General features: G+C 45.7%; 1 protein-coding gene across 1 annotated transcript in view; it reads left to right on the top strand.

Annotated features, from left to right (window-relative positions):
* Positions 1 to 2,384: 2,384 nt before the first annotated feature.
* Positions 2,385 to 24,935, top strand: part of ACAN (aggrecan) — a 46,051-nt gene continuing 23,500 nt past the window's right edge. The window contains exons 1-3 of the mRNA XM_066196163.1: positions 2,385 to 2,608; positions 23,685 to 23,761; positions 24,271 to 24,642. Of these exons, the coding sequence (XP_066052260.1) occupies positions 23,692 to 23,761; positions 24,271 to 24,642 (442 nt within the window). The 5' untranslated portion in view covers positions 2,385 to 2,608; positions 23,685 to 23,691. The remainder of the gene's footprint in view (positions 2,609 to 23,684; positions 23,762 to 24,270; positions 24,643 to 24,935) is intronic.

Genomic DNA, 24,935 nt, shown 5'->3' with positions numbered 1-24,935 from the left:
CCCAAAAGATCTTTATGTTACGGGGAGAAAGGGCTGTGGTCAGGCATGAGCTGTTTCAGAGTGTCTCACGTACGTGAGTCTGAGCAAAATCAGCCAGGTCACATTTTATAGATCCTGTCTATGTGTCTTTTATACCCAGCTGGAAATACCGAGTCCTGCCTAGAGCATGAGCTGTCATGCCCCATCTGCAGCGTGTTTTGCCTGTCTCCCTCCATTGCTATGGCTACACCATGCTGCCCATGAGGAAACACCCCAGTCAGTGACGGGGGAGGCAGGTGATGATCCAGCACAGCCCTGTCCATCCCAGCCCACCCAGCACCTGCAGGTGGTGGCAGCCCTTGGATGGATCCAATGCCCTTTGAGTAGGCATGAAAGGCCCTGGTTTATCTCAGCAGATGAAGAATTAGATTTGATATGAACAGGGAGCACTCGTATAGACTGACAGCCTTGTGAGGTGGGGGAAGCAAACACAAATATAGGCTGGGCAGAGAACAGATTGAGAGTTCACTCTCCCTGAGGAGCAGGACTTGGTGTTGATAGATAAGAAGCTCAGAATGACCCAACAGTGTGCACTTGCAGCCCAGAAAGCCAAACATGTCCTGGTCTGCATCAAAAGCAGTGTTTCAGGTGGCAAAGACACAATCCTTTCCAATATCCTCTCCAAAGCTTTCCCTCACTGCCCTTTGGACTTTTAACATATGGGCACCTGGAAAGTTTTGAATTTGATATCTAGTGCTGTACTACTGGGAAAAAAAAAAAAAAAAGGGAGGGGGGGTATTCCAGAGGGAAATTCACAACCAAAATTTGGTATTGAATCTCTGAGATGGAATAAGGTGCTTGCAGAAAGAAGTGAGGCTCCATGCTCTGTGGTCTGGGACCATTACCTGTCAGGATGATGGATGCACAGCTGATGGTTATGAGCCTCAGGCTAAAAAGTGGGGCAGTCAAGGATGCAAGTTTTGAAGTGAGGCATGGGACCAAAATAATTTATGGAGAGAGGAGAAACTATCATATCACAAATCAGACAGAAAAGCAGGATCTTGGGAAAAGAACAGGAAGTGCAGATATTAAAGATGATATTAAAAGAGAAATGGAAGGAGAGATACTGAGGGCTGCCGTGTGGTTTTGGTGCGAGGAGGGCATGGGGGGACCTGCCTGTGCTCAGTTTCAGACTTTGCCTTTACTTTAGGCTGGTGGTGCTCTCTTCCATGTTAGAAACTACAAATTTTTCAAACAAAAGTGCTTTTCTACTGTGAACACCTCAGCAGTTTCTCACCTGCTCCTAGCTGTCATCTGGCCCCTTCAGAAGGCAAGGTGCAGTTCTGCAGACACAGACCCATTTCCTCCTCCCCAGTCACAGCTTTTTATCCATCTCAAAGGTATCAGCAACCCCACAGAAAAGAAAAAAGAAAACAAAAACACAATACAGTCCTCTCAGCACTTTCTCACAACTTTACTACTGCCAAGGATTCAGTTATGGAATCCTTCTTAGTTTCGGGGTACTCTCTTCAGGCTCCAGCATTACTAGGTTTGTGTACAGGCTCTCCATTTCTCCCCAGTTCACCCCAAATAACCTTTAAGAAAACTGGTTCCCAAACACCACCTTTCTCTGCCTTTATATCACTTATCATTTACTGATGCTCCAGGTGCTTCCCTTTTGCTAATGCTGAGCATCCCTTCCTTCCCTCCATCACCTGCCTCCCTACCTCAGCAGCAAGAGGGGCCATGTAGAAGTTCCCTGAACTGTCCTGTTAGCTGCTGTCTTTGGGCTTCCCAGTGGATCTGCTCCTTTCTGCTCAGACTGCAGTGATATTGACGGCACTGCAGATGCACATACTTTGCTCAGGTTCCTTAATTAGCTTCATCTTATTTTAGTCTGCATAAACCACTTTCTCTTTTTATTACACAAACTATTTCTTCTCTCTCAACCACTTGTGCCCCAGTCAGTTTGCTTCCAAACCAGTGGGCTAAATTTAATCCCCCACTCCCCATTCGGCTTTCTCCATTTACAGTATTTTTTTGGTAATGCTTTTTTTTCCCCTTTCTTTTCTTTTCTGGGTTGGGTGTTTGGTTTGGTTTTTTGTTGGTTTTTTTTTTTTCTACTTTCCAAGAGGCTGGGCTTCCTTTTTGGTCCATAAGCCCTCCTATTTCCCCCTGCCCCCTGGATGCCTGCCTACCTTTACTCTAAAATCCAGAGGAGGATCCAATACACTTAGAGAGCCAGCTCTTCAAGAGGTATCTAAGGAGGCTGACAGGAGTTTGATGGTCTCTTTTGCAGCCAGTGGCAGCTAATGTGGTCTGAAACCCTCTCTCTCTTTTTTGCCATTCACACACAGTACTTACTCTTCAAGCTTGCTGCTGCTGCCACTGCCTGAAAGGACTGAAATACCACATAGGGAATTTTGATTTCTTCTGGGGATCCGGGGAAGGAAAAAAAAAAAAAAACAACCAAAAACGCAGGAAAACTCATCTGGAGATTGTGAAGAAGACATACAGTAACAGCAAGAAGTGGCAAAGCTCTTTACATCTTGAGCACCGAAAAAGACCTCATTTCTCTGCCAGGTGTATGGGACTTAGATTCTGGAAGCACTGCACTGAACTGTTAAAGGTAACATATCGCACTTTCCTCCCTTCTCTCTCTTTGGTAACTTTTCCTTAACTTTCCTAAATGCTCTACAGGAGCAGGCTCTCAGTCAGTGGATTGGTTGTTTCCCTGCTGAGCAACCAGCAGAGAAATGTGAGAAAAGTTTGTAAAATTGATTGAGCCAGAGCTTTTCCCTCCTGCAAGCAGCGCTGCTGTGAAGGGGAGCCTGTGCCTGCGCTTCACTCCGGCACATTGGGTCCTCAGCAGCATCCCACACTTTATGGGGAGCAGACCTATAGCCAGGGGCAACAGCTGTGTGCCAAGTTGGTTGGTTGGCTTGGGGAAGGGAGGGAAAGCAAGGATGGATTCTGAGATCCTACAGTCAGAACCATGAGGTGGGAGAGCAGAGACAGGGGTATCCCCATTCTCCCTCCCCAAGAGTCCCTCCGACCCATCAGTGGTTGTTTGTGAGGGATTTCAGATGCTGGAGCTCAGGTGATGCGTCTGATCCTGTTCCTGAGCTCTGGGGACAGAGCCTGCTGTCCTGCTGATTTGTGGCGAGTGTCCCAACCAGCACTGGGGTTTCCTGTGGTCATGACTTCGCTCAGTGTCATTGCTCTGCCACAGGGCAGGCAAAGGGTGACCCCTGAGCCGGAGGGGTGCTGAGCTCTGGAGGGGCTGACAAATTTGAAAAGGGAATTAAGAGATCCAGGATGCCCGAGGGTTTGACAGCTCTCCCCTTATGTGAGGATGTCAGGGACTGGCTGCTGGCAGAGTCCCCTGGGTTGCTTCCAGTGAGCTGCTCCGTGTGTTCCTCAGGACCTGCCTGTTTTCCGAACCCGTTCACAGATGAAGCATATTTTTAGCAATAGTTTTCAGGGAGCTGAGCTCTTCTCCAGAACTAGAGAGAGCAGAAAAAGGTTTTCTTAGTCAGAATCTCTATCAGAAATTACTAATTTTCATTCATTTACTACTCTTTAAGACTTCTCATTTAAATCTAATGCTCAGTAGATCTTTGCGCACAGAATAAAGAGTGCATTTTAACCTTTCCCTTTTGAGTTGTTTAGCCAAGAAAACGTCAGTTTGTAAAGTTTTCCTTGGTTTCTAAAATAGCTTTGCCAGATGTGGAAAGGGGGAAACATCCCATAATGAAATAGCTGGGAGAGAGGAATTTCGTAGCATTCCTCACTACTTTGGTTTTCATCTATAAGTTCCTGGTAAAGGATGTTGGCTGGGCAGAGGGGCCAGTGGTTTGGAGACTGAAATTTGTGGGAATTCAAATCCTGCAAAGGCACTATTGGAAGCTGAACTATTTCTTTCTTTGCTTTGGTTGTTTGATGTTATATTTTCCTGCTGGTTTGAAGAGACTGTGTCTGCTTGACAGGTCAAAGGGGACATTGCCCCTCTCTGAGATGTTTCAAGTTTTTGTCAGAGTGGTAAAGGGGAGGTATCACCTCCCACCATTTCTGGATGGGACAGAAGCTGAGCTCTCTCTGCAGCCTGAGCAGTCTTTGGGGGGAAGCTCCATCTGTTCCACTTGAACTGCTGTTTAATGTTTCATATAATCACCTCTGTGTACAGTAGGCAGGTTTGACAGCAGCATGAGGTCTGGAGGATGAATGGGCAAAGAGAGCAGACAGGATAGGAAATTGATGGTGTAAAAGAGGTGGAGGGAAAAACATACTAAGGAAAAGAGGACACTAAACAAAATCCAGCAGACTTAGATTCCATCAGAGCAAACAGCAGTTCATCACTGGAGGAGCAAAGTGAGAAACAACAAGGAGTTTAAAGGAAAAGAGAAGGGATGGTATCACTTAAGAGGCAGAAACATATGAATGTACATGAAAAAAAAAAAGTCAAATTGTTGCTCAGTGCTCTGGTCTCACCCAGAAATTCATATAATGATTAGGAACCCCAGAACTCCAAAATCCACTCCATTATTGGTCTTCCCTCTCCGGGCAGATCCTCTGCAAGCCTAAGCTGCATGGACTTCCCTGCCTTCCCATGCTGCCTGACACCCGGCGGCAACGTGGGCTGGTGGAGGGCCAGCTGGCCCCATTTTAAAAAATCAACGGGACCTTTCTTAGCTGCCTGAGGCATCTTTTCCACCAACACCCGCCTCCGTCTCCTGGCTTCCCCCTTTCCCTTGCCAGTGGTGGGATGGCTGCTCTACCACAAGACAACCTAACCCAAGCTGCTCTCCTCCCCCTCCTCCTCCTCCTTTCCCCCCCCTTTGCCAAGCCCTCGGCAGCCTCCACGTGTGGAACAAGCCGGGCTGTGTGTGCCGTTCTCAGGCAGCTTCCCAGCAGCAGCAACAAAAGCCGTGTTCATAGCGGCTCTGGACCACATAGGGAGCCAGCGCACGGCGGCTGCCGGGCAGCCCAGAGCAGCCGGGGCTGTTTAAAGAGTGAGGGAGAGAGAGGGACGGCAAAGAGAGAGGGAGCTGTTATATATTTATTAAAAAAAAAAAAAATTACTTGAGCCCAGTGCAACAACGGAAACCTTACAGTTTACTTTTAAAAACTCAGAGCTTCCTTGTGAGTTGGCAGAACAGCCCGGCCTGTGTGTGCGGGGCAGGACTGCGGGCTCTGCTGTGTGCACAAGGGCGGTGTGTGAGCGCTGCCTCCCTCCCCTCCCTCTCAATGGGCTCACAGTATAAATCTAAAGAAGCTTTTTTGTTGGCCTGATGAATAGGCAGGGGGTTTTGTCGCGCTACCCGCGCAGCCTTTTTTGAGACGCTTCACACCGAGATTTTTTTCCCTCCATGTGCTTTTCACTGGACTTTCCTTTTTTAAGAAAAATTTCCACGTCTCCCTTGCATGACATCCCGCCTCCCCGATGATTGCTCCATACAGAGCAGAGAGCAGAAGGGTGGGGGAAGGATGAGAAATACCAGAATCATTCTGCTTGGGCACCCCGAGACGCTCCATGTGCTTTAGCTGTTGAAATGGCCTGAGGTGTTAAGTAGCAGCCCCATGGACCGCCTTGCTCCCACTTCCTTCCCCTGCTTTACAAGCCCCACTGCTGTGCCATCGGCCGAAGTGGTCTAATGCTCCCAAAGGCTCCATCCAGCGCACAGATGGAGGCAGCTGGAGCCCTGTCACTGCTGCTCTCACCAAGCAAGGATAAGGGAGAAGCTGTGACTTGAGCATATTGGTCACACAGCAATGTCCAGAAGCCACCAGGACCCCATTCCTGCTGTACAACAATGCATGGAAGTAGCCTGGAAGCTGGCTTTGCCTGTGGGTTTCGGTAGTCCTGGCAGCTCCTGAGGCTGGCTGAGGGGAAAACCTTGCTGTGCTGGGGAGCTGGGCAGGAGAACAGCCACAGAAAGAATTCTACTGAGAGAAGGGAGCAAGAGATGAAAGCAGGGTAATGGAAGACTTCGGACAAGCATAATCCTCTGGGTTTTCACCTTCTTAGTTGCTCTTTATGTTAACCAAGGCATAGCAGCTCATGGCTTTTCCATGAGTTGATGGAGCAAGCCTGAGGATACTTGGGGCAGTTGAAGTAGGGAAAATTTTGGACAAGACCCAAGATTTACTCAGGTGAATGAATAGTCCTACCTTATTGCTCAGTTCCTGTCAGGCTGTCACTGTGTACTAATTTTGTGGGGGCTCATGATGGCAAGGAGCAGAGATTGCTGTGAAGAACTTGGGTTAGGGGATGTCCCATGGGAGGCAGGACTGGACAACTTGACCTCAGTCCTTGCTATGGTATTAATGAGGCACCACATGACCCTTAGACATGTGGATGGTCCTGGTTTCACTGTGTTATCAGGGAGCCACCTGGGAGCCAGGGATCTCCTGACACTCCTTGGTATGGGGCAGCTGAACCCAGTCTTCCTCTGTGCCCAGCACTGCGTAGAGCAGGTCCTGGAGGAAAGGGACTCACTTCAACAGAGGCCACAGCAAGTGACAAGAGACTAAAGGGCATCTTCAAGAGCAACCACCTCATGTCATGGGGATGAAGTGATCAGAACAGGAAATTTCTTCTGGCAGGGTAGCACTCACGGGTTCGGCCTGAGAGGAGTAAAATTGTCTCTTAAGCCATGCCAAATAAACCTAGTATGCATTAGAGGGAGAATATGGAATGTAAATACTCCTGCTTCGAGGCAGAAGGCAACCACTAAATGCCTCGTGTTAAAAAGAAACTTCCTCCTCAGCAATTTACTCCCTATTTTTCGATGATGAGAACTTTGAGGCTGGTAATATAGGTCTTGTCTAAGGCAGGAAACTGGTCTGAACACACCATTGGCTTCATTTGGTCTGGCAATTTTCATGTGCCTTTGGCTTCTCCAGTGCCCTTGGTTACTGCCCAATGGGAAGAAGACTTGGACACTTTATTATTTGTTTATTTAGTAGTGTAGACAACCACTGAAAGACAAAAGGAATCATTTGTCATGGCTGTAGGACATACAGATTTGACTTAATATGAATAATTTGACAGGACACAAAAATCTGTAGGGGAAACTAAAAGTAAATAACCAAGGAACATCTCCTGCCTGAGGTTAGATCACAGACTGGATGAGAAAGGTGTTTGGAAAAAATGCAAAGGCCAGCAGCTGATAAACAGATGAAAATGTTGCTGATCTCTTCCAGCTGGAGCTCCCATCCATCATTTGCACCTCTGCTGAGAGAGCAGTCACTGTGCTGGTGATTGAATAACCTGTAATCCACAGCAAAACCTGCAGCTCCTGCTGGGATGCTGCACAGGGTCAGGGATAAACACCCCTGGAAATCCCCAGGCACCACGGGTTTTCCACGGGGCAGGGCAGATTCAGTAGTTTTGCTAGCATAAATCTACTGACTGCAGAAGATTATTCCATCTTAGTAGTCTTGTGGTAGAGCAGCTGTAGATCTCAGTATAATTAACATTACATCATCTGTACCACAGTATCAAGGTTGAAATAATCGTGTAGGTTACATATTGGAAATTACAGAATAGCTTTCATATAAATGATTAACTGTCACTGTTACTTACCCCAAAAAAATAGTTTCTCTGGTGTTTGGTGTATAAATAATACCCTGTACCTCTACAGTGCTCAGCTTCAAAGTAATACTTCAGTGCTCTACCACAACAAACACCCTCCCATTCTGTAATAACTGGTCTGCAAATGATGTCTTTTCCTCTGTTGTAAATTATACCATGCAGTTACTGCCACTGCTGCTATTGCATTCGGTCTGGTTAGTAAATAATACTCTTTCCCTACCATTGTGTCTGGGGTTTAAATAATAACCTGTCCTCATACAGTAGTTGGCATGTAAGCATCACCCTCATCCTGCCTGGCACTTTGGAGTGCACAGAAAATCCTGCTGCTGCAGAACAAATTGTAGCTTTCCTGTCCATAGTATTTGCCTTCTAAATATTGTTCTGCTGTTTTGTATAGCACTTATTGTATAAATAATACCCTGCTGCCTCATGGTAATTGATACGTAAGTGATCCCATCAGGCTGCAGGGTCCTTACTCTGCTAATATTGCCTGTTACACCAGCACTGTGCAGAGAGGGAAACTGGGCTCCCAGCTTAGCCCTCCACCACTGATACTTGGGCCTTCTCTCAAAAAACAGGGTGGTCAGTGGCCACAGAGCTAATGTTACCCCGCAACCATCACTGTGTGTCAGCAGGAAAAGGGATCACCCCTTTGCTTAGCCAGCTAGCCCATGGGATTGTGACCCTTCCTCATGTCCTTCAAGACCAGGAGCCACTTTCCCAGAGTCAGGACAAAATCCTTGTGCCCTCATAATTCCCAGATTCCCTGCAGTTTTTCTCCTGAAGAACACCTAGATGCTACTTACAGCAGAGATCACCTGCTAGTCCTGTTGTGTGGCTTCCTGCCTGTTACAGGAGACATGAAAGGATTCAGCAACACCAGTAATGTTGAGATGTGTTTAGCAGAGGACAGAATGGTCTTCATTGCTCAGCTCTTAATCTGTCCAGCATTTTGAAATGCTCCAGACCAAGCATGCCCTTGAACCCCTCTGCAGTGCTCTACCCATTTCATCTGCAAAATCATTTGCATATCAGCACAGAGATAGGCACACACACCTTCCTTTGTACCCATCAGCATATGGATGTGTTTTGGACCATTTTGGCCATTCTTTTGCCATATCCAGGTAGGAATGTATGTTACAGACATGATGAACTCAGAGTGAATCAAGATCTTCATTTCTGCTCATCTTCAGTGCTGTACTTCCAGCTCTCACTGACACATACAACAAACCTGAATTATCTCAGCCAGGCACCATCTCCCCTCTGAGAAATAAGGCTTCAAGTTCAGTGTGGGATACTAAGCCTTTCTGAGAAATTAGTTCTCAAGTGAGCTGACCTCTGTTGAATATCACACTACCTATATTCAGCTTTTAGATCCACACAAGATACCTCACTTCTGCTCTGGTTTTGGTCACTTGCATACAATTGTCATTGACCTCTTACTTGGATAAGCTCATTGAACAGACATAAACATATGTACTTTATGAATGTTATGCTCAGCCCTTTCTTTCCTAGATGCTAAGGTTCTCCACTCCTCCTGCATATTCCATGGCATATCATCTGTGCAGGTATTGATGGAGAAAGGGTGTTTAGAATCACAGAATCACAGTCTAGCAGAAAAGACAAGAAGGTTGGGGGTTTTTATGCTTGGAATGGAAACTTTCTCACACTGCAGTCTCAGACTAACACTGAAGCTTTATGCATTTCTCCATCATATGCATTGGCAAAAGTGAAGATAAATACATTGGTTAGCACCTTCTCTTCAACCCTGGCATGGTTCATTTCCAGTTTCATCTATTCTCCAACTGGATTGCTTTCTGTTCTGCAACATCAAGTGCTGCTGACTGTTTTTCTGTAAATCTGCATGCAGTACCTCACCCCTCAGAGGTGTCTCTCTCTTCTGTGCTGTTGGGTATCATTAAACAATAATATTGCTAAACTGGTTGGGTACGAAGGTTATTAGATGCTCAGATAGCTGACTGGATTTACCTCCCTTATAAAATCAATCCTTTTCCAGAAGTTGCTTTAGGGTTTCAAAGCCAGTTTTACAGCAGAGTACCTAAAGACAGAGAGAAGCAGTTCTGCTAATTCCATTATGTGCCTTGCTCATCTATTTGAATCTCTAAATTCTGAAACACAGTGCACAATTTGTCAGACCATCAGAGTTTTACTACACAGTTTTGACATTCCCAGAAATCTCATGGCATCTCACGAGAGAGCACTTTACCCTTTGCTACAGTGTCCAGACTTGTACTCAAGATCCTTGAAAGCAGCATATAGAAGCAATCTGTTAAATTTGTTAATGACCAGTGGATCTGGTGTCTCTTGCTTTCCAAAATACCTGCTTTTAGTTTTCCTTCCCATTTGCAACATCCTTATGGTGGGAGGAAGAGTCGCTGAGTCGTGCAGAGAGCGAGCACAGGGCTCAGCCTGAGGGGAGAGGATGTTCAGCATGGATTTTGTACATTCCCATTCCCCACAGGAAGCTTGAGGGACTCCAGATATTGGCTGGACAAGGCTGGAGTCTGTATGGACCAAACTTAAGGAGCCAAAATGAATATCACTGTAGGCCCTCACCTTCCCATTATGCTTTCATTAAAAATCATTAACTGAAAGCATGACTCATTCAACCGTGTTTGCAGGAATGTTCATCCTAAAAGTTAGGGAATATTTTTGGTTTGAACATTTAGCTGTCAGCTATTTTTCTGAACATCTCTCCTGTCGTGTGGTTTATTCCAGTGGTGCACCAATGTCCACTAATGCTGTGATGGCTCTTCAGTTGCAGCTATGGAATTTCCATGATTTGCAGGCTGCTGTGTGACACTGCCCAAATGCCACGTATGATTTATTCCAACTCTCATACTGTGTGTAAAAGCCATAGAGCATTTTCCTTGCTATATTGTCTTAAAGAATCAATTTTTCGTCTTTCTGAAAGCAGTGTTCTCTGTGCCAACTTGTGAGGATTTAGACATCCTTTTGAGGGCTCTCCCTGCTGTCTTTTCAGGACTTGCAAGCAGTTACCTGCCTAGACTAGGTTTTAATAGAAGAATTTGGGATTAGTGTTCCCAGCCTCAGAGGTAAATGGCATCTTTACTGCTGATTCCAGTGGTAACTGGATCTGGCCACCAGAAAATTTACTTGCCCATCTTATTGGAAGAATGACAAGATAGGTTAAAATAAATCATAATTATTACTTGCCTTTGAATTGGTCTTTTATGCCAGTAGTACAAAACAAATTTACTTTTATACTGTTTCCCTTGGTATTGTTGCATATTTGAGTTAAAATACCAGCATAACATGCTCCAAGGTCCATTTTAAAGCCCATGTCTTCTCCATTAATGCTGGACCATATTTGCAGATTTTAAACTCTTTGCTAGGTATTTATTCTGCCTACAAGGGGATCTGTGTTGATGCCTTTCTGTTCCGCAAAATGTGCGCACTGTTGGTTTTAAGGTGTTCCACATATCTCTGGAAAAACAACATTTTCTGTTGCCCTTACAGAACACTTCACCAAACACTGGACAGCATTTTTGAGCTCTCCCTCAGCCACATCTTGTACATAGGAATTTATTTACCTCTCAGAAAACTTGTTTTTCCCATCTAATTGCTGTTTGGGTTTCCTCCATACCTCACTTTTTCTTTTTGAAGGTATGACATATGGACTTTGCTTAGCAAACTGCAAATTTGGGCTTAGCAGCAGCAGCTCTTCAAATGTCTGTGGCTTGTGTTAAGGTTACATTTCTTTCCCTTCACAGTTTACACCTTACAGAATAATTTTATATTTCATGTTAGAGCCTTGCTTTTATTCAGGATTCCCGTGGTCTCCCCAAATTCACATTTAGGCTCTCTAGGCTTGGCCAGCAGCAGTTTTCTAGATTCCAAGATCTCTAAGGCAGAGATTGTCATCTGCCTCTGGTGGGGTTATTCAGTGGAGCCCAGAGATGTGAGCTGTAATGAAAAGATTGTTGTTATTCTTTCACTGACCCCAGACTGAAACCCATTTTGGAGAGGGTAATTGTCTTCCTTGAGCTCTCTCCTTCAGTATCACATTCACTCTGTTTTCTCCTAAGTTATACCATACCTAAAGCCGTTTATAAGGTTTATAAGACTAAAGGATCTCTACATAGAAAATATACATTCAGGTCACAGATTTTGGCTGTATTTCCAGTGCAGTGTCTCTGTTCTTTAGAGTTGTTTCACCATGTGTTTGAAGGGAACAGACCTTCCACTGTGGGGAGAGTTTCAAGAAGACACTAAAACTTCCTTTGGAAAAAAAAAAAGGAAAAGGCTGTGATTGAGTTTTGGACTGAGCAATGGATCCCACATGATTAAAATTTTATCCTTTCATCTTTGTTGCTTTTTTCAGGAAGTGTTTGTTTGAGGGGTTTTCTTGGTGAAGTTTTGGCCTGAGCCAAGATGGGAATCTCAAGACAAGGAACTGAAATTCTTCTGCCTCTTATTCTCTTTCTTATGAGGAGGAGTCCTACTACCTTTACTTCTGGGTGGGTGAATACATCACCTTGAGAACAGCATCCAGTGCAGGGAGGGGTCAGAGGCTGAGAAAGGACAATTTCTTAGGCATCTTCTCCATCACTTTGCTCCTTTCTTTCTAGCTCCCTTGCCAGTCTCATAAAATAGGACTTAAAGCCTTTGAGGTCTCTGATGGATGGTCTTTCTCTGGGGCAGCCCCAAAACAAACTTGTTTGGCTGTGAACCATTCTGTTGTTATCTTCTTTCTTGTCATGGTTTGTTCTCCGCTGTACAATTTGGCTTCGTTGTAAAGCATCACTGTAGCAGAAAAACACAAGGGAGAGATTTATTTTCTGCCTGGAGTCCCTGTTGGTTTCTTCCCAAGAAGAAAAGGACAGTCTGAACCAAAGGCAGGAATTACTGTTTGGACAAAGTGGCCTGACAAGTGAAGAGGAGCAGTGGATGCGTGTCCGTGCCCAATGGAAGTGCCCCTAGCACGGAGAGCTGAGCACCCCTTGTTGCTCCCTGCACAGTGAAATCCCCTTGGAACGACTGGTGCAGGAAAGGACAGTTGACTGCACTCTGTTCCCCAAAAGGAACAGAGCAGTACTAAATTAAACAGAGAACTTATTGACTGAGCCAGTTAAATTAAGTTACACACACACTGTGTGTCTTAGTTAAGAGTGAAGAGAGCATTGCACACCAGAACGGTCTCCTGGTACAGGAACAGTTTGAGCACACAAAAAAGGAAGGAACTGTACAGGGATGCAGTGCTACAAAGATGCTCAGAGGTCTGGAGCACTTCTTCTTTAGAGACTGCCTGGGAGAGCTGGGATTGCTCAGCCTGGAGAAGACTCCAGGGAGACCTTAGAGCACCTTCCAGTACCTAAAGGGGCTACAAGAGAGCTGGAGAGGGACTTGGGACAGGAACATGTTGTGACAGAACAAGGAGGAATGGACTCAAACTGACAGAGGGCAGTTTAGATCAGATATTCAGAAGAAATTCTTTCCTGTGAGGGTGGTGAGACACCAGTTCAGGTTGCCCAGAGAAGCTGTGGATGCCCCATTGCTGGAAGTGTTCAAGGCCAGGTTGGACAGGGCCTTGAGCAATCTGATCTACTGAAAGTTGTCCCTGTCCACAGCAGAGGGGTTGGCACTGGATGATCTTTAACATCCCATCAAACTCAAACCATTCCACGATTCTGTGACTACCAGGTGCCATGAGATGCCAATGGCTGGGGAAGCAACTGGGGATGAATGTAAAGGGAAAACATGAAAGAAGAGATTATCTGGTGAGATTTCAGCAGGGCCTTAAGCCATCCACACACTTACAGGAAAGGCCCTGGTTTGTACAGCCAGGCAGCAGCCTAGGGCACTGCTCCTGCCCAGCACCCGCCAGCTACTTGGCTCCATCCCTGGATGGGACCAAGAGGCAGAGCTTTGTCCAGGGTCCACAAAACCTTTCACCACTGCTAAAGCTGTCAAGAGGGGGACAAAGTGGTCTGGGAGAGCTGGTCAAGGAGGAAATGAGAGGAGACAGAGAACCATTCTCCTGCTGTCATGCATGAGGGCAGTTTCAGGGGGTGCAATGCCCAGCCATTGATTAAGTTTTCCTAGAACCAGAGATGGGAGTGAAAAGCTGCTTCTCTTCCTTAATCCTTCCTGTACCATTCAACCTCCTAGAGAAATACAAGCTGACATGGCTGTTTTGTGCTCAATTTAGTTGTCAGAGGTTTGCTGGCAAAGGAAATGGAGAAGTAGGAGAGTCTTGTTCAACACAGCCAAGGCAGCAAAACCCTCATTTATAGTCTGAATGTGAAGCTTGTGGTCTCTTTATACTGTGTGCCCTCTCCATAAGCTGGAAGGCAAAGTGAGCCCAGTACCTTCAGAACTGAGTTGTCATATCATTCCCAGACAACAGACCACTCTGGTGAAAACCAACCCCAGTGCTCTGGTAAAGACCCTTCTTTTGGCACCAGAGTGCGTGAGATCCTTCAGCAGCAGTAGCAAAACTCACATTTGCATTGTGGTTGGGGGTTCGTGTTGCTGCCAGAGAAATTATCTGAAGTCCCAGTGAGTAGAGGCTGAGAGGAAAAGCTCTTTTCTCCTGGGACTTCCTCTGCTTGCCTTGCACAAAGAGTGTGTGTGAACATTTGATATGCATGTGCCTTTCTCAGGAGTCACAAATACTTTGAGGATCTGGATACAGGAGAAAATAGTAATCCCTTGCTTCTCCAATGAAAATGCCAGAGATCTGCTCTGTAAGAAAAGATCGTTCTCCATCGTCTGGAGTTATGAAGGAAAAAAAAATGCCAGGAAACTGGTAGATTTCGAAAGTTGCCGATTTTTTATGGCAAATCATAACAGTCTCTTGGAGTATTGGCACTACATCCTGACCAGCACATGGCAGGATGGCTCCCTTCTTTCAGCCAGTAACCAGAAAACCCCAAGCCCTCTCCCTTGCCATTTGCCCTTTTGTCTTCCAGGTCATCCCAAAGGGAGGATCAATTTGAGATTCCACCTTCCTAGAAAAGCTAAACTGTTCATGTCTTGAATTTATGAGACAGGAAATCTACTTGGGAGGAAAACTGGGGCTGAAACAGCCTCATTTAAGTAAATCTAAGCACAGTGTTTACACAGTGTCTGGAATTAATGCAGAGAAAACTTTCAGGTGCCAGCTTTGGAAAGAGAAAATGGGGAGCAAAAAGAGGCAGATACTGAGAATGTGATGAAGCTGGAAGCTCTTCCTCCAAGTTGGATGAAAGGTTGCTTTTACTGCTGTTAAGCACCAGCAGCATGCTGTACTCTCTAAGGCAAGGCCCAGATGGGATACAATTGCTCACCTTGCTCTTTTGTGTCCAAGATGTGACACTATGAGGAGGTTTAATAGCACCAGCTGTGTGTTTTCCCAGCGTGGACAGCCTCACCAAAGATCATGGTGGAGTCTGATGGGTGCAGCACATCAGTAGAAAGTGTCCTTAGCAAGAGGTTGCTGCAGGTTCGTATCTTGTGAGAGGTGCCCATTCCCATGAAGGGACATTAATGCCACGGGGCCATGTGATCACATGTCATTAGTGTGATCCAGTGTGTAGAGAGACCCTACAGCCACACACACACATGGTCCTGTGGCTCTCACCTTGAGTCTCTTGAGGTTGTTGTTATTCCAAGCTAGCATGGTGTTTTCTGTCCGCCTGGAAGAATCATTGTAAAGCTGGCAGGAACCATCTTGGCAGTGTCTCTTTCAGTGCCACCCAGTAGTGAACTTCCACATGGTCTTTCTTAGGAGCATTCAAGGTGATTTTGGGTAGCAGAGTATGAACAATTACCAGATCTGGGCAGGAACGAGCAGAGTCTGTGAAGATTTAGGTCTCCATGCCTACAGATTCTCTAATAAAACATGGTTTCAAGGACTTTATTACTTTCTGAAAAGCCATCCTTCTGAAGGGCTGAGCTGGGTCAGAGCAGAAGGGTTGTCCATGAGCTCTTTAAGGTCTTTTCCTACCCAAGCCATTCCATGGTTCTTTGAAATCTTCTGCCAGCCTAGAAGCGCTGCAGAGATTTGCTGCTCTGCAGTCACATACGTGTCTTCTTCTGCAGCCAGAGAGGGCTGATTTCTCATTGTTAAGGCTCCATCTTTCCACAAATGAGGTTTCAGCTTCCTCCTGAAACAAGTGAGAAGTCAAATTCTGCACGAGGGAAAATCTCCAGTGCAGCCTGTGCATCATCCACATGCTCCAGCAGAGCAATTGGACATCCTGTGATGGGGGCAAGTGTATGCTGCCACTCAGATGAGCTTTGCCTGTCCTGCACAAAGCTCCCTTAGAGGATTTTCCAGGTCCCTCAATCTTTTCTTCTCCTCCTTCATACTAGGCTTAGATATCTCAGATTCTAAGTGCACTGAAACAACAGCTTTTGTGGTTTTCATGGGATTTATAGTGAGCCAGTGCATTTGGATGGAAAAAGTTGTCAGTTGAAGGACTTATTATTGACTTTTGGATCATGGCTCAAGGTGCCATCCTCACTTCTCACATCTGGGAGGATCTGGTTTCTCTTTTTTTTATGTTGTGCTGGTTTTGCTTCCCATGTCTGGGGGAGTTTCACTTAAGGCTGACAGCAGCTCCAGAAAAAAGTGTACAGGATATAAGGAGACTTTATGAAGTGCATAATCACCCACCAATTTCTAAAAATTAGACGTCTAACAGTGCTCCAGACTCCCTTGCTAGCTGTCAGAAAAGGCTGAACCCCTCTTTAAAGGTTCTCAGCTGAGACACCTATTTTATGAGGAGATTAACTGCTCTTTAGGACTTTCAGTTCCTCCTCTTGGACTAGAGAGGATTTTGAGTGTGAGCTTCGACCAGTCTCAAAGGCTCATTGTTCCCTTGAATTCAGAGGCTCCAGTGCCTGTTTGAGTGTAGCTCTGGCTTTCCATATCAAGCAGACATTTGGAGCCATGGCAGCCCAGCGCTTGGTGCTGATCCCACACCTTGCCTGTAAGACTCCAGCTGTCATCTGCTTGCCAAAGTGGGTATTTTGAAATTTCTCTGTCCTTGAAGGATAGAAAAATTACCATGGTGGGTGTTGCTAGTGGCAGACAGTTCTGGTTTTCCTGCAGGAGGGATAGTTCTGGAATGGCTGGTGGTATGGGCTTCTGCTGTCCTGGAGCCTGTGTGTTTAGCTTGTTGCTGAAATTAATGGAGATATAATGTAAAACTAATGTAAATCAGGGGAAGATGAGAGCTGTTCTGTGGCAGATATCAGAAAAGAGATAATTGCTTGGGAAACTTTTTGTGTTCAGTAGGAGTTTTGTTCCAGCCCATCTATCTGAGCTTGGATCACTAACTGAACCTAGCACAGCACTGTTTATGTTTTGTTAAAACTTCCTCTGGCATCTTACTCATTGAAAGCATGAGCCTACAACCTTGAGCATTTTGGCTTTTCCTGTAGTGTGTGAGCAATATAATCAGATAAACAGTCAGGCTATAACAGAATGCAACTGTTTTATTGGAGGAGAAGTCATAAAAACACTGAAGAGGGCAGAGCATAGCACCAAGTTTAGGTCTCTGTGTCAGAGGGCAGAGAGGAGCACTGGAGCTCATGTCATGGCTAAAGGCACACTGGTACCATCACCAGGGTGCATCAACAGAGCTGTGTCTGACCATGTCCATACCTGCAGTGCCAAGGGGTGCTTGAGGACAGGAGCCGGCTGAGGCTGGAGGTGAAACTTCACATTACCCCTAATCTTCAATAAATGTTCTCAGTTTTGTGCACTTAAAGTGCCTCAGTGCCACCAGTTTGCCATCCCCTGGAGCAATTCAGGCAGGCGGTGCTGCAAGGCTATCAGGACCACATCCCTTGATGACAAAATATCTGAGCAGGTGCTGCCATGTGTCTTTTTAATTGGGGGAAAAAAAAAAATTATTGTTGCAGGGATGGTTTCAGAAACTGAGCCAACAGGAGCAGCATCCAAGCTGCTCTGCACATAAAGACCTTACAGAATGGTTAGGAAGCCAGAGAGAATGGAACATTTCTCTTATTTTCTTTACAGCTGAAAAAACATGAAAAATCACAGGAGTGCATTTATTGCCATATTTCTGTTCCAAAGTTTTGCCTTATTTAAAAAGAGAAGAAGAAGAAGACGTAAAATTGGCTTTGCCCACCTCATTCACTTCACCCACCCCCATTTCCTTCCCTCCCATTTCCTGAACCTGGCTGAGGTTTTTTAACTGAAAAACCCAGAGTCCAGCACAGAGGCTGAGAACACACAGAGGGACAATGAAGTGTTTGTTTGTAGAGATCACAGAGGAGCAGCCTGTAGGTTTACAGAGGAGAGGAGAAACCACTGTTTGATTCTGAAGCCTACAAGGGTATAGGATGCGCTCTCGTGATGCCCCTGCTTGGTGATGGGGTCTCCTCAGACCTCACCAAACACGGGTCTCAAGTGCTGGTGCCTGAAAATAATAATGCTGAGATAAGGCTAGATGGATGTGGCCACATGTTCTAGAAAAACTAAGGTCCATTCCCTGATGGAGAGTAAACTCAGGATGGAAAACCAGTTGAAGAAAGAGAATCGAAAGCTAAATAAACAGATGAGCACAACTCTTCCTCAGGAGCCTCTTTATATCCATAATTTTAGAGGAAATATTTTCTTTGAATATGCCTTTATGTCCAGGCAGATCTTCTAGGTAATGAGTGACATTTTATCAGCTGCCAGAAGCAAAATGTAAGCATACTAAAGGCTTTCCAAAACTGACAAAGAAGGAAGCTTAAAATGACCCATTTGCCCCTTCTTTAAAAAAAAAAAAAAATACAATTGCAACAAGGGTGATTAACATGGTCTGGAGAAAAGGCCACAAGAAAAACTGCAGATGGGACTCAAAATAGACTAGAACAGAAAATGCTTTCCAGCAAGCAAACCTCTTTGGCTGTGCTATTTTCCACTGTGCAGTCTGACTGTGTAGGTACTTCGTTGAACTTCCACTGTAGTGACTTTTCCTCTTCTTGCTCCCTCTACATTCTTCAGCCCTTTGAGAAGCTGGGGATGTGGCTGGAAGAGCAAGGGGTTAAACCTGTCTGCACATAGGTGCACACTTCCCTCCACACATTTAGATTCTCAATTAAACATATTTATATGAAGCCAATTTAGGACACTGCACACAACCTGATACAGAAGCACAGTCTTAGGAGTAAAATAGAGTGGCAATAAACTTCAGTGAAAGGGACAGCTGTTCTCCGGGGTGGGGAGCTCCTGAGCATACCAGCAATTCCCAACCCTGTCCTTTTCAGAAAGGCAAGATTTTTTTTTTCCTGAATTCTTCCTGTCCCAGGCTACATTGGAGAGGGCCTTGTTTCTGTGTTGGGCACTGGTTAGAGATGGGAGGATGTCCAGAATTTTTGTGGCAGTTTAGTTGGATTCTTGTTGCTCCAGACTGCTCAGTACCCCACACAGGGACAACCATCCTGATGCAGAGGCACAGCCGTGACCTTGTGTAACTCATCCTGCCTCCTCCTCTCTTCTCACCACAAAAGCTGCCTGCTCCAGCTGCTGTCTCAGAAAGTGCAAATAGAGTTTTGCAGGAGAGCTATCTGCAGGGTTGGGAGGTGTTTTTGTAGCCTGGACCTGGCAGAAAGCATAGTGTGTGTGATCATTGCTGCCTGTCTGGAAGGCTCTGTGCTGAAGAATTACTCCTCACAGTGCTCTCCACTAGAGCCTGGACAAACATCTCTTTTCAGCTCCTCCACAGTGGATCAACTTCTTTTCAGGGTGACTTCTACCAGAAGAGAAGGACCCTGAACTGAATTGGAGTTTGCCAGCAGTGATCTGGTCGTTCCTGTAGGGATGCAGGAGCTCACCTTTTCCTAGTAGCCAGAATACATCAATGATTTTCAAAGAAGTAATCAAAGGAGATTATGTCCAGAGGCCTGAGTTACTTATGACACAGAGTGAGGGCATTGACTGTATTTCTAATGTGTTTCTAAGGTCCACTTCTCTCCTTAGCCATTCAGCTACAGGGGGGCCAACCAGTAAGATTCTGAGCAGGGGATGTTCCTGCCACTGTTTAGCCTGCTCCAGACTGTACCATGCCTTCACTCAGTCTTGCAGCTCAGCCATTCATCTTTGAGCACTTTTCCTCTGTGCCAGATCCCATCTCAGTGAGCACGTACCGATAGTCCCACACACTGAACTGCACTTTGGGCACAGCCCACCCAGTCTGAACCTACATCCCTGTAAGAGACATCGTCCACACGTGAGCTGATCACCCTCCTCTGCCCTGACAGCCAGTCTTTTTAGATGTTGCTTTAGAATAATAGGAACAACCTCCCCAGTTCCCTTGTCTCCACCATCCGTGCTATCCATGCTCACACAGACCTCCCTCTTTACTCACTTGATTCCAGAACTGCTTCTTCAGGCAGCTGTTTACTCATTAGCATGTTCTTGGACATCCCACTAGAGACACCACAGAGCAGAAGTATTGCAGCATGGAACCACTGGTGTAACAAGGGGATGTTAATCAAAGGCATTCCCAGAGCAGTGAATCCCAACCAGAGCTGCGTGCAGACTCAGGGCTGGATCTCCTTGGCATGCTTCAGGGGAATGAAAAATGAAGATCAACATTGCAAACAGCACCCTGAGGAGTAGGTTGGGTTTCTTACTGGCAGGGACTCAACACTTTCGCAGAATACACCCAAAACATTGTTATTCTGATTTGTTAACCACTGCTCACAAGGAAAATCCATTTCCTCTAGGCTTCTGTGGGATAGGAGGAGGTTGAGATTTTTCCTCCATGGCTAAACCAAACTGTAAAGATACTGCTGGTCCCAGCTATTGTCATATAACGATGTTTCTCCTTGTGGAAGATCAGCATAAAACTTGAATAAAACTAAGAGTACACGAGCTTGTCTTAGCTTTTGGGACAAAGGAATTTTCTTCTGTTTAGGGCATTCTGTTCTGTGATGGCTACCGGGTGGGCAGATGAACCTGCTCTCTTCCTATCCACTGCCAATGTACACAGAAATATCAACGCAGAACAATACCAGTTTGCTGTAGCCACAGAGCCTGTCTTTCCAGCAGCCAACTCCCGTTGTATTTAAACATCTCTGTCTTCTTGCTCTAGGATGTTTCTATTCTTTAGTAGGTAACCCTAGTCTAAAGCTTCCTGCCTCTTTTGGCTGAGTTTATCTCATGACACTCAGGGCTATTCAGCTTACTTGGATTCTGGGAAAATGCAAGTCAGTGAAAGGTACCTCATCTAAGCAGTCAGGAGAAATAAGAGTTTTTATTTACTATTCAAACAGGTTTTTAACTAGTGGTTAGGAGAGTGTCCTCTACCCAAATCCCTTCTGCCCTGCAGGATCCACCCTGACAGAAACTTCATTACTTCCTTTTGTACTGGTTTCAGTGATCCATCACCCACTGTGCAGAATGTGGGCTTTGTTTCCCATTTGAGTTTACTCAGCATATGTCTCCCAGCTATTAGTTCTGGTCATGAATTTCTGCTAGATTAAAAAGCCTTTTAACACCAGAAGCCTCTGCTTGAAACAGTTTTTGTGCACAGCTGTCAACTTCTTCAAAAGAGTTTTTCTTTTTTCATTTGTTACCATAACTAAGCTCAAACTTCGTACTTTCTAGTCTTCCCCCATACAGCATTGTCTCCGGCCCTCAGATCCTTTCTAGTGGATATTTCTTCACCACCTTTTTCTGATATCTTCATGACAGCCCAGAGATGTGCCAAGTATTCCCATTGTTCACCTCTAATGCACAGAGAGGAATTCCTGTTTGGTTTACTGTTGGATAATAGCTCTCCTGAGTGATTTCTTTCTAGGACTCAGCATCCCATTGCCAGGCATGCATCTCTTGTACAATTTTATATTTGATTCTATTAAAATACAGTCTATATGGAAACCCATTGAATCTAATACCAACCCTGGTAGATGCCCACTAAAAATATTTCTCTCAAGGTCCCTCAGATGGATCCCATTAAGGACCCACCAGCCTGACTTCTGCTAAGCCATTTTAATGGATGTACTACTGACATTACACGTCTTCATGTCATAGAACCCTGAAAAATTCAAACCTCATCAAAATCTAATTACGTTGTGTTGCAGCCGTGCAGGCAGCTTTATCAAACAAGCTTAGAATCACACTAAATAATAAAAGGCTGGAAGCACCTGTTTTATACACAAGTGCCTTAATTAAGATTAGTATTACATCTATTCTTCAGTGCTTAATGAACTGAACTCTGTATCACATTTTCCATTATTTTGCCTGGAATTTATGTCAATCAAACCAGCACGTATTTATGAGTCTTATCATTGTGTGTCTTGGCTGACTGTGGACACACTGCTTCAGTACTTGGGACCTGCCCCAGTGCTCCAGCAGAGAATATGAACAAGCATCAGTGGGCCAGCAGCTCATTCAGCCAGCTCTTTAAGGACTCCTGGGTACAGCTGCTTGGCCAAACTGATTTCAGGCTGCTTGTCAGTAGCAGATGGTGATTCCAATTCCCCTTGCTTTACTGAGGGGCAGAAGGCATTTCACTGCCCCCCACAGTCCATCCTGTGGGCACAGCCCCCTCCCACTGACCCTGTGCTGGCTGCCAGACTCTTTGACCTCCTCTGCAGCTCTGCACTGCCCATCCCTGGAGGGAAATGGTGAAGTCAACTGTCATCTGCAGCTGAGGTTTGTAATGCATTGTTTGTGCAGACATCACCCCTCGCCAGAGAGACACCCAAACACATGTATAGCTCCCAGAGTTCTCCCTGAGGTTAGCACTTACCTTGAAATTTTGTTCCCATGCACAGCAGAAAATGGGATATTTCCATTTGATCCTGCTCAGCCCTACAGCTGCAAACCGAAGTCTCCACACTCCTCTGCCAATGTGTTCCATCCCTGTTCTCTCCTATTTTCTGCCAGAAGACCTGTCTCTATTCACTTAAGATAAGGTTTTGTGGTGTGTCAAATTCAAATGAATGAGTGCATGAAGGTCAGTTTTTTCATAAGTGAAAGGTTAATGCTGAACTGTACAGGATGGGGTTTATTTTTGACCTTTTCTTGTGCCAGTGAGGATATGTAATGGAGTTTTCTACAAGTCCAGTAGGCATATACCTGGAATGTTACCTGTCAGCTGAAGTCATCTGGAATCTTTCTAGATCACAGGAGTGAAACAGCCAGTATTTGGACCTCAAAGGAAGCACCAGTGATTCAGTAGGTGTGGTCCTTCCTTCTGAGTCAGGACTGAAATGTGATGCCTAACTGTGCTGGGTTGCCAGAGGACCTGGTTTTTATTTGAAATATTGAAACCAACTTCAGTCTTTGTGGTGATTTAACATGGCATGATATTATACTGGATGGTAATCCAGTTAGGATTAAATTAGCTGGCCTCCCTATATTGCTTCTGTCACTCAATGCCAGCAGGATGTTTTTTCTTTTCCTGAAGCCTTCAGAAGAAGCAGGTTGCTCTGACTAATTGAGGGATCCCAAGAAGATATTTTTAAGGTGGATTTAAGATGCCCAGAACTGTATCCTGTGGATTTCTTATATTAGTTCTGGATCAATTTGCACTTGAGGATATGCCGACTCTCAGTACAGGAGTGTTGGATGAAAGAGTTGTAACATTTGACTTTTCCACCATGCAGAGGGCAAACTTGCCTTCTGAGCATTTTAAGGAATACAAAATTCTTCCAACCATCTGGCCTGATAGCCAGTGCTGGCTTGATTTGGAATGCCCAGTGAGGGGCAGCTCCTGTTCTGAGACAAAAGCTTAGTGGATGTGATGGTCCCTCTTGAGTAAATACTCAACAGGTGTGTGAAGACCTGTTGTAAAATTGTCTTTATGCTCTATAGGTTAGACAAGAATCACAAAAGAGTGGGAAACCAATATTTTAAGTGATGTATAATAACACCTCAGACTGTTGTACATAGCAGAGCATCTCATTTATTTGTCTCATGGACTGATTTCCCAAAGCAAGCAGGACTTTGAGGCAGAATTCTTCCCCAAGGACAGGCTTTCCCTCCAGGTGTGAGGGGTGTAGGAGGCTTTAGGGGCAGCTGAAAGCATTGCACTGCCCCGCAGCAGCATCCACAGCACTCAGCTCCCTGTGATCATACACAAATCCTTTCTCCCTGTGTTGTTTCTTGCAGGTAAATTATGACCACTTTACTATTAGTGTTTGTGTGTTTGCAAGTCATCACCGCAGCCGACTCTGTGGAGCTCTCAGGTATGTGTCCAGGGCATGGCAAAGCAGGACTGAGCCATGTGCTGCACTCTGGTCCCATCCCCAAGGGCAGGCAGCCCCCAGAAATAAATGTGCCCAAGATTTGTGCTGTGCACACACTAGGCTCCTCTGTTTGGATGGCTGCTGTGCCACAGCCTCTCACTGCTGTGGTGCTTGGGAAGCCAGAGAGATAGCTGCAGATTTGTGGGGAAACTGAGAGTTTGTCAGCATTTCCCTTTTGAAACGTTACAGGTGTGATCTCGTAGCGTGGGCAGCAGCTTTGCTGCAGCAGAGCCCTTCGTTCCCTTCATTCCCATACCCAGCACTGGTCCAAATCTCAAAAGCAGCCATTGCCATAACTTCCCTGTCTAGGCTACACCAAAAAGCTCGTGTCTGAATATGTGGGTACAGGTTTGCACGGCAGATATAGGCACTGGATCACATGGAAACATGGGATGTTTTGTACAACATGTGTTACTGATGTAACCATTGCTCTGTTTGGGAACTGGCAGACAGTAGTGATGGCCTGGAAGTCAAGATACCTGAGCAGTCTCCCCTGCGTGTTATCCTGGGAAGCTCCCTGAACATCCCATGCTACTTCAACATCCCAGAGGAGCAGGACCCCAGTGTCATGCTGACTCCACGGATCAAATGGAGCAAGCTCTCCAACGGCACCGAAGTTGTCCTGCTGGTGGCCACGGGCGGGAAGATCCGGCTCAACAGCGAGTACAGGGAGGTGATTTCCCTGCCCAACTACCCTGTGATCCCAACTGATGCCACGCTGGAGATCAAGGCCCTGAGATCCAACCACACCGGGATTTACCGCTGCGAAGTGATGTATGGCATTGAGGACAGACAAGACACGATAGAGGTCCTAGTGAAAGGTGGGGTCCTGCCCTTGCTCTTTTCTCTCAGCGTCTTGCTGCTTGGCCTGGGCAGAAGGGAGGAGGAGGCACACAGGCAGAGAATGCAGTGTTCTCTTCATAGGAATAAGCCCTTTCTCTCAGGTCACAGATAAGGTAATGGGTGGGTAAGCAGAAGCCACGGGCTAGGATTTATTTTAGCAGGCTAGGACCAGACTAAACAAACCAGTAAAATGACTCACGGCAGAATACGGCAAGAAAATTACTCTTCTGGCAGAAGGTGAGTTACAGAGACAGCAAGACGACATCCTTGG

This window comes from Chamaea fasciata, unplaced genomic scaffold (genome assembly GCF_029207755.1).
Source record: "Chamaea fasciata isolate MVZ Bird 193981 ecotype frontalis unplaced genomic scaffold, bChaFas1.0.hap1 SCAF_14, whole genome shotgun sequence".
NCBI lineage: Eukaryota > Metazoa > Chordata > Aves > Passeriformes > Sylviidae > Chamaea > Chamaea fasciata.
This window is presented reverse-complemented; position numbering and strand designations above follow the sequence as displayed.